Below are 13,227 nucleotides of genomic sequence, written 5' to 3'. Positions count from 1 at the left end.
GTTCTGTTTGGTTGCTTTTGGCTTTGAGTTTTTTTTTTTTTTTTAAAAATAAATTATAATTTATAATTTATAATTTAGGGAGGTGGTTTTGGTTATGTTTCTTATAGATTGAAGGTCGATTGTTGTTTTGGTGGTGGTTCTGGAATGTTTGGCTCAAATTCTGCAGTTTCAGTTTTGGTTTTCTTTTTTTACTCAATTGATATCTAGATTATTTTGTCATAAAATAGTAGTTGATATCAGTTTCTGTTTGTTTTTCTTCATTTACTATTTTTGTGTCACTTCACTCATATCTATATTATTTTGTGTCAGAGTAGTAGTTGATTGCATTTTACTTACAGTTCCAGTCTTTTTGTTAGAAATGTAAATGATTGAAGTTTATGTTTTAGTTTTGCTTTAGTGATATCTACAATGTTTTGTTTTAGAGTAGTAGTTGATCACAGTTTTCATTTTTGTTTACTTCATTGATACTAGCCTTTCTGCACGCGCTTTCGCACCTGCGATAGGCTTTTTTTAAAAAATTAAAAATTTATTTTAGAATTAAAAAAAAGATAATGGGTAGTTGTGTTCCATAAAAATAGGATCAATTATCTGATTTTTCTTTTAATTTAATTTAATTTATAATATGAAAAAGTGTGAATTTATCATATTATCCTCATTTAATTAATAATTTCAATTCTTAATGTTTCACCATTCTCTTCCTTTTGCTTTATATATATATATATAGGGTTAATTACTGTAGACGTCCGTGAACTATGGCGCCAGTTGCAATTGGGTCCGTGAACTAAATTTTGTGGCAATTTGGTCCTTTAATTAGATAATAAGGTGCAATTGGGTCCTGCCGTCCAACTCTGTCACTTTGTCCGTCAAAATGAGGGGTAAAAGCGTCCTTTCGAGTCTGAAGAAAAAAATAGAACATAAAAATAAATAAATAAACTTAAAAGTAGAATGAAAAAAACAATTAAAAAAAAACTAAGATGTTGAAAAATGAAAAAAACAATCAAAAAAAACTTCTTCGTCTCCCTCTCACTCTCGTCCTCTAGTCCTCCCCCAATTTACCATCAGACTACAACCAACAACCAACCCAATGCCACCCACCACCACCACTCCAACCCCAATCCCATCTAATCCCCAACTCAGACAGCCACTCTCTCTCTCTCTCTCTCTCTCTCAGACAATCCAAGGCAAGCCTAGTCGTCATTCGCATCACCACCATAGCCGGATCATAATGAAACACACCAGTCTTGGCCATTTCGGTTGATTTTAACCGAGGACTCGGAGTTGTTTCCGGCGATGCTGGCAAGCCGAGGGCAAAGAGCGAAGATGTTCCAGATTTGGTACTGGGATCGACGGACTGTTTGGGCCCCGACCCGGAGACCGTACAGAAGCAGATTAAGGTTGCAGAATTCAAGGTCATGGATGCGATTTACGCTGGATCGAGCGCCTTCTACACGTCTCCACCGCCGAGCTCAGTGCCTTTGCCTGCTTTTTTGGGAAGGAACGGCACGGCGACGAGTGATCTGCGTCGATTGCTGCGACTAGATTCGGTGTGACCACTCGGCGGCATTCGATGGCTGGAAAGCAGGGGAAAGGGTCTGGCTTGGCAATCATTTTGTCATGTTTTGCAAGTTCTCTCTCCCGCCGTTGGTTTGAGTGTTCTTTGGATGCTTATCTTTGTTGTTGTTGATGCCAAGCCTCTGGTGCTGATGGTTGGAAATGGGTCTCGAAGTTTTTCTTGTTAGAAATGGTTTTGGGAATAATATAGGTGCCCTGCCCCTCTAACAAGGCTGCTGCAATTTCATTTCTTGTTGGTAAATAAAAGCATCTGTTAAAACGAAAACCTCTGGCTCACACAAGAAGCCAGCAGCACTGCAAGGCACAAGGCTCAATCCTGTGATCAAATAAGAAATGGACATTATTATTTTTGAAGGGTTGCTTTCGGTTGATTTTGGTTTCTGGGTTTTGGGTTTTGCTATGTGGGGATTGAATGATCAAATGGAATTGTGGGTTTTTCTGGGTTTTGGGTGCCATTGTTGTCTCTGTTCTTTCTTGTTCTTCCTATTTTGTTTTGTTCAAAACGACGAAAAGTCGAAAATACCCCGAACAACAAGAGCACGTGACACTCACATGGTTATTTCGACGGATTCAGTTGTGGCAGGACCCAATTGCACCTTATTATCTAATTAAAGGACCAAATTGCCACAAAATTTAGTTCACGGACCCAATTGCAACTGGCGCTATAGTTCACGGACGTCTACAGTAATTAACCCATATAGATATATACATTACTTGACATAGCGAGATATAGGAAAATAGGGGAGATCGAACAATAACCTTACAAGTAACAAGTCGGAATCCACCAGAAATTGAGTAAAACTCAAAGATATTTGATTGATAATAAGATGAATTAACCTGCAATACAATATCATGAGTTGACTTAAATAGAAAACAAAGAAATTCTAAAACCGTTGGAAATCCTAGGTTCCAGAATATTCCTAAAACTTAGCTAACAAGAAAATAATAAAAATCCTAATTAAAATCATATTAGAAAAATAATATCATGATTGATAACTTATTCTAAAAATATAAATAAAACATTAAAGTAAATATAAATCTTGACAAAATCCATATTTGCTTCACACTTCCTCAATCGATCCAAAAATCCCAACCATATGCCTTTCTTCTTGTCCTAGCTAGCACAAGGCCTGGGCATCAAAACTGGAAAATCAATATTGAACCCAAACTGTGCCAATCTCATACTGTGTTGTTCGGTGTTGCATAATAAACGGTATGATACCGTATCATATCATTTCTGTTTGGCACGACACCGGTTCCATATTTCTCATCCCGTTTGGTGTCATACGGACCGAATAATATCCATCTTCTTTATTTATTTTTATTATTTTTCCTATTCTCCCTCTTTCTTTCCTTTTATTTAATATTTCCCCTCTCACTCTCTCTCTCTCTCTCTCTCTCTTCCTCTCTACTTCTTTCTTCCCAGCCTCCCCCGCCACTCCATTCCATCCCCATCTATCTTCACCCTTTTTTCTTCTTCTTCTTCTTCTTCTTCTTCTTCTTCTCTCTCTCTCTACCCATCACTTTCTTTCTCTCCATTACTTATCTCTCTTTTTTTCTCTCATCTCCTTTCTCTTTCTCTGTTTCTCTGTTTCTTTTTTTCCTCTCTTTCATCTCAGTTTTTTTTTATAGATTAAAGTAATATATTGTGTGTAAAAAAAAAGAAAAAAAAAAGGAAGACTTGATTTAGTATGATGAAAATGCAGTGGAGAGACTTTCTAAAATTGAGAGGAAAGTCCCAACCCTACGACACAACAAAAGATCAAAAAAGTCAAGTCGTGATTGGAGATAATGTTGAATGTTATATATAAACCTGTTCATAGAGTCAATGACAATGGTTGAATTTTAAAACGGTATTGTGTAAATTGATAAAATTAAAACATCGTGACCAATTTGATGATGACTCCAAATCTTAATGACGTAAAATATGGTTAGCCAAAACGAAAGCTGGACCTTAAGAAAAGCATTCATATATATATGAATGCATGGACCATAAATTTTGTACAATTAATAAGAATTTATTTGTGAGGAACCGTTTCTAGTACAAGAAGAAGACTTGTTTCAATGCTTTAGTATGACGAAGATGTAGTCACAACCCTAGGACACGGCAAAAAATCTGAGAGGAAAGTCACAACCCAAGGACACGGCAAAAAATTGAAAAGTCAAAGCAGTGATTGTAAATAGAGTTCTATATAAACCTGCCAAGGACAATTTTCTGTATACAAAACCTAAACTAGCTCCAAACTCACTCACTGTTATTACAAACACTATGGCCGCTCGCTTTCTCTCTTTTTTTATCCTTGCCTCTTTCCTTGCCCTAGCTTCCTTGCATGGGGCCCATGCTGTCGAATATGTCGTCGAAAACCGGGCCCTGAACACCCCCGGCGGTATCCGCTTTACAAATGAGCTGGGGTTGGACTACACCCAGCAAACAATGGGAACCGCCACAGATTTCATTTGGAACCTCTTCGCGCAAACTACACCGGCAGATAGAAGGGACGTGCCACGCGTGAGCTTGTTTGTGGAAGACATCGATGGCATTGCATTTTCCAGCAACGATGAGATTCATGTCGCGGCTAAATACATTGAGGTAAACTTTTGTTAATGTTTTTCATATATTTATGGTATTACTTTCGATTCAATTTTTTTTAGTTATTATTTACACTTCATAAAGTCGTCATGCACTCATTTTTGTCAATTTAATGAATGAGCAGCGAGAGGAGTGAATTATGAGTTCATGGTGACTTTTTTTCCTTGTTGATATTTTATTGGGTAATTTTCACTTTATTACTCTTAAGTTTACAGAGTTTTAGCCTTTAGTATATATGAAATTTGTTGGGCTTCTTAGATCTAGATCCAAAACGATTAGCTGTCATTGGGTCTAGTCTTCGCGTTTTTTGTTTTAGATGTAGGTCCTTTGACGTTTATTACTTTTTTGTTGTGTCGATTTTACCCTTTAAGGTAAATAAGAAAAACACATTGAAAATATAAATTTAATGCATTATTTCCTTGTAATTGAATTCCAAAATTTGAAATTTGAATTTTTTTCCTTGATAATATTCCTAATATATAGATAAAATACAATTTAATCAATAAAAAGTAAAGACTCACATATTATACCAATCGATCAGACAAGCACCCACATTAAATTATGTATCTGACATACAGGTAAATAATGTTAATACATATAGGTATATATGTACCTACCTTACAGGTAAGTGTTTTTTTTTTTTAGTTTTCTTAAGCAGTTTTTTCTGGAGCTTCATATTTATATACATACGTACATGTCTTCCATGTAATAGTGTATTTTTTTTTTTTTTAAATTCCAAAGAAATTTTGTATGAATTTTTATCTTAGTTGAGTTTAAAGATCCATACCAAGATATTATATGAGTTCAATTAGCTGGGCTAGAGGGTAGAACTACCTAGACTATAGAGGTAATTTATGGATTTAATTACCTGAACCAGAGGTAATTTATGGGTTTAATTACCTGCATACTGCATACGAGGTGTATGCATAGGTACCTTACCTATTGTTAAGGTATGAAGTTTTTATGAACTCTGATTACAAATTTTGATGTCAGTATACCTTGGGAAAATTTCAGAATTCAATAAATAGATTTGCAATTAAATTCAAATCAACTATGATAATTAATATCCTACAAATCAATAACTTACCAATTTTATGAATTCATAATTTACCTTATTTATGTTTTAGGTGCATAACTGGAACAAAAAATAATAAATAAATAAAAGTAAATATCAATAAATTGAAAAAGGCATGTAATCTTATGTGGCACAAAAGTCAAAGGACTTGGATCAACAACAATTTCTGCGTGGATTGCACCCAAAATCTCTCCTCATAATTGGACTTATGCCAAATTTTCTAAAAAAAATTTCATCTAAATTGCATACAAAAAGTTGATTTTCAGTCAACAAGTCTATTAACTGTTGATATGGCAATACATAGACCCACTCATATGGTGCTACATGGCCAACAATATTATTAATTAAATTGACTAAGGGGTTTCCCTCAGTGGTGAGGTCCCTCCCCCTTCCCCCCCTTGGTCACCCTTCGAATCCCAGGAAAAGCCTGGAAAAGAGCCCCCCTCCCCAAATCGCTAATTTTCAAAAAAAAAAAAAAAATAAATAAATAAATAAATCAGAAAACATTATTAAATAAATAAACAATAATCTAGCACCCCCCCTCCCCTCACCGCCAAGCCGCTGCCCACCTCCACCCCAACCTCTTGTCGCCGCCTCACCCTCACCCTCTCCTTCGCGTCGGAGGCGATCTCAGAGAGAAACTAGTCGATTAATTTTCCGACGAGCATTCGGCGATCTGACGGCGCCGTCAGAATCGTCGTCTTCTTCGATTACGGTTGTGTTTTTCTGATTCAATCCGATTATAGTAGCTCGAGATGAGAAGGTCGTCTATGGTAGCTTAGTGGAGCTGCGAAGCCATCTTTTCTCCAACGCGTCTTTGCAGGCATCTGAGGCATTGAGTATGTTAGCTTAGATCTCCAGATCTTCAGCAGATCAGATCTCATCGAGTGCGGCAAGAATGCTATCATTCCCTGCAATTCCCACCTGCGACTTGAGGATCCTTGGCCCTGCCTTCTCCCATTCCTCCAGTTTATTTCTATTATCTGAATTAATTTGTTTAGTTTGTTAATTATGTTCATTTGTTTCTGGGTTTTCCAAATTTTATCAAAGTTATGCTACAGTAGGTATCTTTTAGCATGTCTAAATATTGAGTTTGGGGAAGAAGGAGGGGGGCGGCTGGAGGGGTTTTTTGAAAAGTATTTTTAGGCTTTATCATTTATTTATTTAATACTATTTTATTATTTACTTAAGTTTTATTTTTATTTTTCAAAAAGATTGATAAGTTTTTTTTAATACTTTTTTTTATATATATTATTTGTGGGCCCATCTATTTCCAGATCAGCAGTTAACAGATTTGTTAATGGAAAGACTGACGACATTTATGAAAGTGGTATGAAGATCAACTCTCTGTATGCGACTGAGACGAAAAAAAATTTATGTGCTAAAAGCTGAAACTTAGTAAACTTCAGGGTAATAAAGTGAAAATTACCTTATTTTATTTATTTATTTATTTGCCAAAGTTAAGAAGAATGAGTTATCGAACCTAAGACTACTCATCTACAAATCAAGGTCCTTTTTCATTGGGACTGTTTGCGATTGTTGATATTTAAACTGATATTAATATTTCTGTATTTTTTAACCTCATATTGTTATTGTTGTATAATATTTGATACCTTGTGTCCAGGGCATACAGGGTGATATCAAAACAGATTTCAATGGGGTACTTTACCATGAGATGACACATTCATGGCAGTGGAATGGACAGGGTCAAGCTCCTGTTGGATTGATAGAAGGGATTGCAGACTTCGTGAGGTTGAAGGCGGATTATGTGCCCAATGGATGGGCAAAGCCGGGTGAAGGTCAAAGGTGGGATGAAGGTTATTCAGTGACTGCAAGGTTCCTGGACTATTGCAATGATCTTCAACAAGGGTTTGTGGCTGCACTGAACAAGAAGATGAGAGATGGCTACAGTGACAACTTCTTTCAGGAGCTGCTTGGGAAGACAGTTGATCAGCTGTGGACCGACTACAAAGCTAAATTTGCAAACTAATTAACCATGTGCACTAAAATAATTCGAACAAATAAGATGTGGTTTTTGTATCCACAGTTGGACTAAAATAAATTAGATAATAAAAAATCCAAATAATTTGTGAGAGTAAAATTATATTGTTGATGCATTAATATTGGAAAAGTTTTCATTATTTAGACAGCTGTTTTTTTATTAATGCTAAAATAACATGTACTTTTATTTTATCACATTATTTTCATATTGCTGACTTGCATATATATATATATATATATATATATATATATTTGATGTTTAATTCCTCGATCACTCTCCATCAGCAGATGTAGATGTAATATCATGAACCTGGAATTTGGACTAGAATATACTTTAAAAAAAAGCTTTATGTGTGGTGGGTTTTAAATCTTTTGTTCATGGAGGGTTTTCTCTATTTGTTTTTTTTTTTTAGTACAAGCGATAGTTTAAATTACATGGGAGGGGTGGAGGTTTCTCAAACACATAACCAAGTTTTCATGAGAGTTGAAACCTAAGACCTCTATAGTCTGCAAATATAAGCTATTTTTTACTATGCTAGACCATGTTGGCTTATATTTGTTTTGTATATGAATAAATATTCTACGGAAAACAAAATTCGAATTAGGACTAGGCATAATAAAATAATTAAAATAGACTAAGGAATTTTGCGACCTAGATATGGTGGGAACGAGAGAAAGAGATGCTACATATGACCGTCAAGTTATCAAAATTATCAATAACCAGCTGGGTCAAGTCGGCAGAAAAAAAAAAAAAAAAAAATTCCCGAGTCCAAGTCAAGGTCAATGATATAGCTGCCCCACATATTAAAGCCTTACCAAGTCAAGGTTAAAATCGAAGAAAAAATTTGTTTGGTCTCCATCCAACTCCATCATTATCATCAGACCCTAATTTTGTTTGATAGCCTCAATCCACCAGATTCAAGTGGGTATTTTTACTGAAATTGAAGGCTCAAGTGGGCAATTTCTCTGCCATGGAGGGGGTTTGTTTACTCTAAAAAATATAAAAATATAAAAATTATTATTAGTTATTTAATTTGGATTTTAAAGTTTTTTAATAGCTAAAATTATTAAAATTCCATGCCAGCACATTTAAGGTTTTGTGGATGAAAATAGACGAAAGTGGTAAAGTGAAACTTTCTGCAATTTTTAGAGATTCTAGAAGTTAAGTGAGAAAATTTCAGTTTTAATAGATAAAGTGAGACCAAGCTCCCGTTCCATAGGATAAAACAATAATTAAGCCTTTTCTTTTTTACTTGGAAAACTATTTTTCACTTAGAATCATCTTATGTATTTAAGATGATACAGTTAAAAATAATTTGGGGTCAAAATCTTATCAATATTTAGTCTTGCACCATGTAAACTCAACTAACATAAGTATTTGGATTTGGTCACATCAAACTCTTGTTAAAAGAAGAAACCAAAAAAGAGGCACATCTAGGGCCAACGGCTTCTCTGGTTTATTTGATCAAATGTCAAGTTGTAACTCTTGACATGAACACATGGAGCTCAACTTATTTCAGGAATTCGAAATTAAATCTCAAGGATAAAGTTTGTTGATCAACACATGCCCAAAACAAAACCGATAATTATTTTATTTTATATTCTAACAAGTCTTTTGAGTAATTAAGGTTTTAAGACCTGAACATGACCACAAAAGAAATGTGACTCTGCAATCAGGCGCATAACTTGCAGGGCGCAGCATGAATGATCAAGCTGCAACAGAAACATTGCCGTCACCAATCGTGTATTTCCACCAACTAAATTGATGGATTATCAAAAGTCAGGAAAATAGTTGGTGCCTTTAATATTATGGGTAACAAGAACTGAAATTACAAGTAAAAATTGTATTTTATGTGTGAACTTTGAACAACAAAATCGCTCAATCACCGAGAAATTTCCCACTTTTCGGGTTGAGTTCAAATCTCATGAATGAGAGTTTGTTTTATAGCATTATAGTTAGGCTCCTATATAAACCAAGAGCAAAATAGTACATTCTACAGAACCCAAAAGCCAAAAAAATCATTTTACTTTCAAAAACTATGGTTCGCGTTATTTATTTCCTTTTCTTCATAACATTAGCAGCAGGCCTCGTCCATGGCGCCTTTGACATGGAATACTTTGTCAATGACGTCACCGTGGGAATCCATAACCAGGACCGTTTCGAAAAAGATATCGGAGTCAACTACTGCATGCTAACATTAATCTCCGCCACCGAGTTCATATGGGATTGTTCCAGCAAAGCACTCCCGAGGATAGAAAGAGCGTGCACAATATCACCTTGACCATTGAAGACATGAAGGGAGAGGCTTATACAAATACAAGCAACAATGAGATCCACGTAAGTGCTGGGTACATTCTAAGCTACCCAGCAGCGGATGTGGAGGGACAGAGAAACGAAATGAACGGTGTGATTTACCATCAGTCAACACATGTATGGCAATGGGATGGGAATGGAAAGGCCCCGAGGGGTTTGGTTGAAGGAATTGCAGATTACGTGAGGATGAAGTCAAGGTTTATACCGAGTCAGTGGGCCCAGCCGGGAGTTGGGGATAGGTGGGACCAGGGCTATGATGTCACTGCTAGGTTTTTGGAGTATTTGGAGAGTTTGAGAAATGGGTTTGTGACAGAATTGAACAAGAAGATGAGGCTTGGTTATAGCGATGATTATTTTGTTCAGCTGCAGGGGAAGAATGTTGGTCTGCTTTGGACTGAGTACAAGCTCAGGTATGCAAAACGTTGAAAGGTGACCGATACTAGCCAGAAATTAGAGGCCTGCACACCTAATTAAGGGCTGATTTAAGTGAATAAAATGTTGTAATCTTAGTCCATTAGATAAATAAATTGTCCTGAATCTTTGTTTTCGTTTTTGTCTGCTTTTTATTGGTTTTTCTGTTTGTTTTTTTGCATTAGGTAATTCAAATGCAAAGTGACAAACGTCCTAACTAAACCAATTAACAACAAATGATGACTAGCTAGGCATAAATAATAGAAACTAACATGGACCATGTCGACTGGGAAGAAGGGAATAAAGAAAGTTTGAGTGGTTAAGAATAGGAGAAGAGGGAATTTAAAAACAGATGAGACAAACAAAAAATTAACTTGAAAGGGGAATAAAAATAGTGGTACATTACTCTCTCTCTCTCTCTCTCTCTCTCTCTCTCTCTCTCTCTCTCTCTCTCTCTCTCTCTCTCTCTCTCTATATATATATATAAACCAAAGCTTAACTTAATCTCACAAATATGGCGCATATTTTCTTCCTTTCCTTCCTCCTAACACTAGCAACTGCCCTTCATGGTACCCATTCAGTCGACTACGTCGTCACCAACAAGGCCGGAGCAAGCCCGGGAGGGGTCCGCTTCAACACCGACATCGGAGCCAAGTACAGCAGGCAAACCCTAATCTGTTCCACTGGTTTCATCTGGAGGGTGTTCCAGCAAAACACAGCCGCTGATAGAAAGACTGTACAAAAGGTCACTTTGATAATTGATAACATAACCGGGGTTGCATATGCTAGCAACAATGAAATCCACGTCAGCGCTGGCTACATAGCTGGTTACTCAGGCGATGTGAAGAGAGAGATCAGCGGTGTGCTTTATCATGAGTCAACGCACGTGTGGCAGTGGAATGGGAATGGTCAAGCTCCTGGGGGTTTGATTGAAGGAATTGCTGATTACGTGAGGCTGAAGGCAGGGTTTGTGCCAAGCCATTGGGTTCAGCCAGGGCAAGGGAATAGGTGGGACCAGGGCTATGATGTTACTGCTAGGTTTTTGGACTATTTGAATGGTCGGAGAAGTGGGTTTGTGGCAGAACTCAATAAGAAATTGAGGAGTGGTTATAGTGCTAAGTATTTTGTTGATTTGCTGGGGAAGAATGTTGATCAGCTTTGGAGTGATTACAAGGCCAAGTACGCACAAAATTAAAAGCTGGTCTAGCTTATTTAAGTGAATAAAATGTTGTACGAGTCTATTAGAGAAATAAATTGTCTCGATTAAAATATCATTTCACTTTGATGTGTATGTTATCAGACTATTAAATTTTTGTCATGATAAGAATCCGTATAATCAACAATTCATAAAATGATGATAACATAACGTGCCGAAAACTGTCTAACAAGAAAACTGTCTAACAAAAAAACATTACTCTTCTTGACATTATTCTTACTTAGAATCTTATTAGCCAATTTATGGGATTCTGCTGGTTGATTATCTCAGAACCTGGGATACTTAGCCACAAGGCTTATATGCTTGAGCCAAAGAATTTTGGATAAGTTTCCATAGACTATATTAAATTATAATCAAGTTTCAATAGACATTTGCCGTTGGACATTCGTTATTTTCCACCAACGAAAAACTGAACGGTTCCAGGATGACATGAACTTTCATTGGGCCTCAATTTTTTCCACCACAAATGAATGAACAAATCCATTTCAAATATCACATATCTGCATTAGGTCTTGCAAAAAGTTACTTCTTGTCATCACACTACTAGCAATAATAATAATTAAGCCTGCAACTAAGTCCAAAAAAAAAAAAAAAAAAAACTCACTAGGAAGAAGCCTTATCACTTCATCATATTATGAGTGGAATAATATTCCCACCAGATACGCACTTATATTATCTCTACCATAAAATCTACATGTACTTATGGCTAAACTTAAGTCATCATTATTTCAGAGTCTAGAAAGAAAAAAAATCCATTTATAATTATAAGGGTTAAATAACTTTTTGGTCACTGGGTGTTGCACGAAAATTCAATTTGGTCACTGAGAAAAAAATTTAGCCAAATTAATCACTGTGTTTCCCAAAGTACAATTTATAGACATTTCATTAACGGTGTAGTTATTATTTTTATTTTTTTACGAAGCACGTTCAATCTTCTTCATCTACCTCAACAAGTAAGGGTATATTGTGTTATTAGGGTTTAACGAATTGGGGAAAATCTTGGGTTGAAATTGGAATTGTGAGGAAAACAAATAAAAATAAAAACTGCACTTAATTGAAGATAAAGGAATATCTATAAATTGTAAACTTAGGAAAACACGGTGATCAATTTGACTAAATTTTTTTGTCAGTGACCAAATACCCTAATTATAATACATAACTCAAGTCATCATTTCACATGGACAATAAGAACTCACTCAAAGCACACAAGTGGGGTATATATATTATATAAAATAACCAGAAGAGCCATGTTTTTATTTGATACGATCATGGCCATTTATAGGATTGAGTTACAAGGGTTTAGAGTATTATCCCAGAGTTGGGCCTAACTGCCACAACCTATTTCAGTAATATCTTAAGACTCCTCTCCTTGGCAATACAATAACCTCCATGTGTTTGCTATCATCAGCGGTAGGGATGACAATGGGTCTATATGCCATTCCCATCCCCACGTTGAATTTATTTTAATATTCCCGCCTTCGTTGGAGAACTGGTTCCCGCCGCGCCCTAGCTAGTAAAAAAATATTTTCCCAATGAGAAAAAAAGAAAAGAGTTCGAAACTATTGTATACTAAGGCACCAACGGTTGATTCAACATGTGCCACACTTGTTAAGGAGAGTTTAAAGATCATTGTGATGAAATTATGACAAATTACAGAGTTTAAAGCATATTATTCAGGACAAATGGCCATTGCATGCAACATAGGATTGGTAACGGGGGTTCTAGTTAAAGGATCAAAATTCATGGGGTTCTACATGGTTGGTAATTTTCTATTGCATTAAATATTGGGATGACTTGACCCATTGGCAGGTTCTAGATCGGATCGCCGGTTCACTGAGCTGCGCTGAAGTTTCAAAGTGTCGGTGGGCTGCAAGCCTTTGATGAGGCTGACTTTTTGGCTCTGATCACCCTTGGGTCAACTATGTCATGAATCATGATCCAATCTAGATGAAAGATAATGACGATTCTCCAAAGTTACCAAGGCTTGATCCATTATTGCTTTTTACGAGCCGGTTTCATTGACCAAGACTTTCCTTGTAGCGAAATTA

General features: G+C 36.1%; 2 protein-coding genes and 1 pseudogene across 2 annotated transcripts; all 3 read left to right on the top strand.

The window, feature by feature from the left end:
- The first annotated feature begins 3,776 nt into the window (after window positions 1-3,776).
- Window positions 3,777-7,378, top strand: LOC110758494 (uncharacterized). Its single transcript, XM_021960365.2, has 2 exons — window positions 3,777-4,162; window positions 6,862-7,378. The coding sequence occupies exons 1-2, from the start codon at window positions 3,842-3,844 to the stop codon at window positions 7,225-7,227; spliced, it is 687 nt and encodes a 228-aa protein (XP_021816057.1). The 5' UTR covers window positions 3,777-3,841; the 3' UTR covers window positions 7,228-7,378.
- Window positions 7,379-9,116: 1,738 nt separating this feature from the next.
- On the top strand, window positions 9,117-10,099 carry LOC110758486 (uncharacterized; annotated as a pseudogene).
- Window positions 10,100-10,203: 104 nt separating this feature from the next.
- On the top strand, window positions 10,204-11,221 carry LOC110758485 (uncharacterized). The gene has a single exon (XM_021960357.2). It carries the CDS (start codon window positions 10,478-10,480, stop codon window positions 11,156-11,158), a length of 681 nt encoding a protein of 226 aa, XP_021816049.1. The 5' UTR covers window positions 10,204-10,477; the 3' UTR covers window positions 11,159-11,221.
- The last annotated feature ends 2,006 nt before the right edge of the window (window positions 11,222-13,227 follow it).

This window comes from Prunus avium, chromosome 8, assembly GCF_965620075.1.
Source record: "Prunus avium chromosome 8, drPruAviu1.hap1.1, whole genome shotgun sequence".
Taxonomy (NCBI): Eukaryota; Viridiplantae; Streptophyta; class Magnoliopsida; order Rosales; family Rosaceae; genus Prunus; species Prunus avium.
Note: the sequence above shows the minus strand (reverse complement) of the source record. Positions and strands in the feature narration are given on the sequence as shown.

What these genes read in the sequence shown, in the direction of transcription:
- LOC110758494 (XM_021960365.2), top strand. Translation starts at nt 3,842, where the DNA reads ATGGCCGCTCGCTTTCTCTCTTTTTTTATCCTTGCCTCTTTCCTTGCC. An exon ending in TCGCGGCTAAATACATTGAG is followed by an intron (nt 4,163 to 6,861) that starts GTAAACTTTTGT and finishes CCTTGTGTCCAG; the next exon opens with GGCATACAGGGTGATATCAA.
- LOC110758485 (XM_021960357.2), top strand. Translation starts at nt 10,478, where the DNA reads ATGGCGCATATTTTCTTCCTTTCCTTCCTCCTAACACTAGCAACTGCC.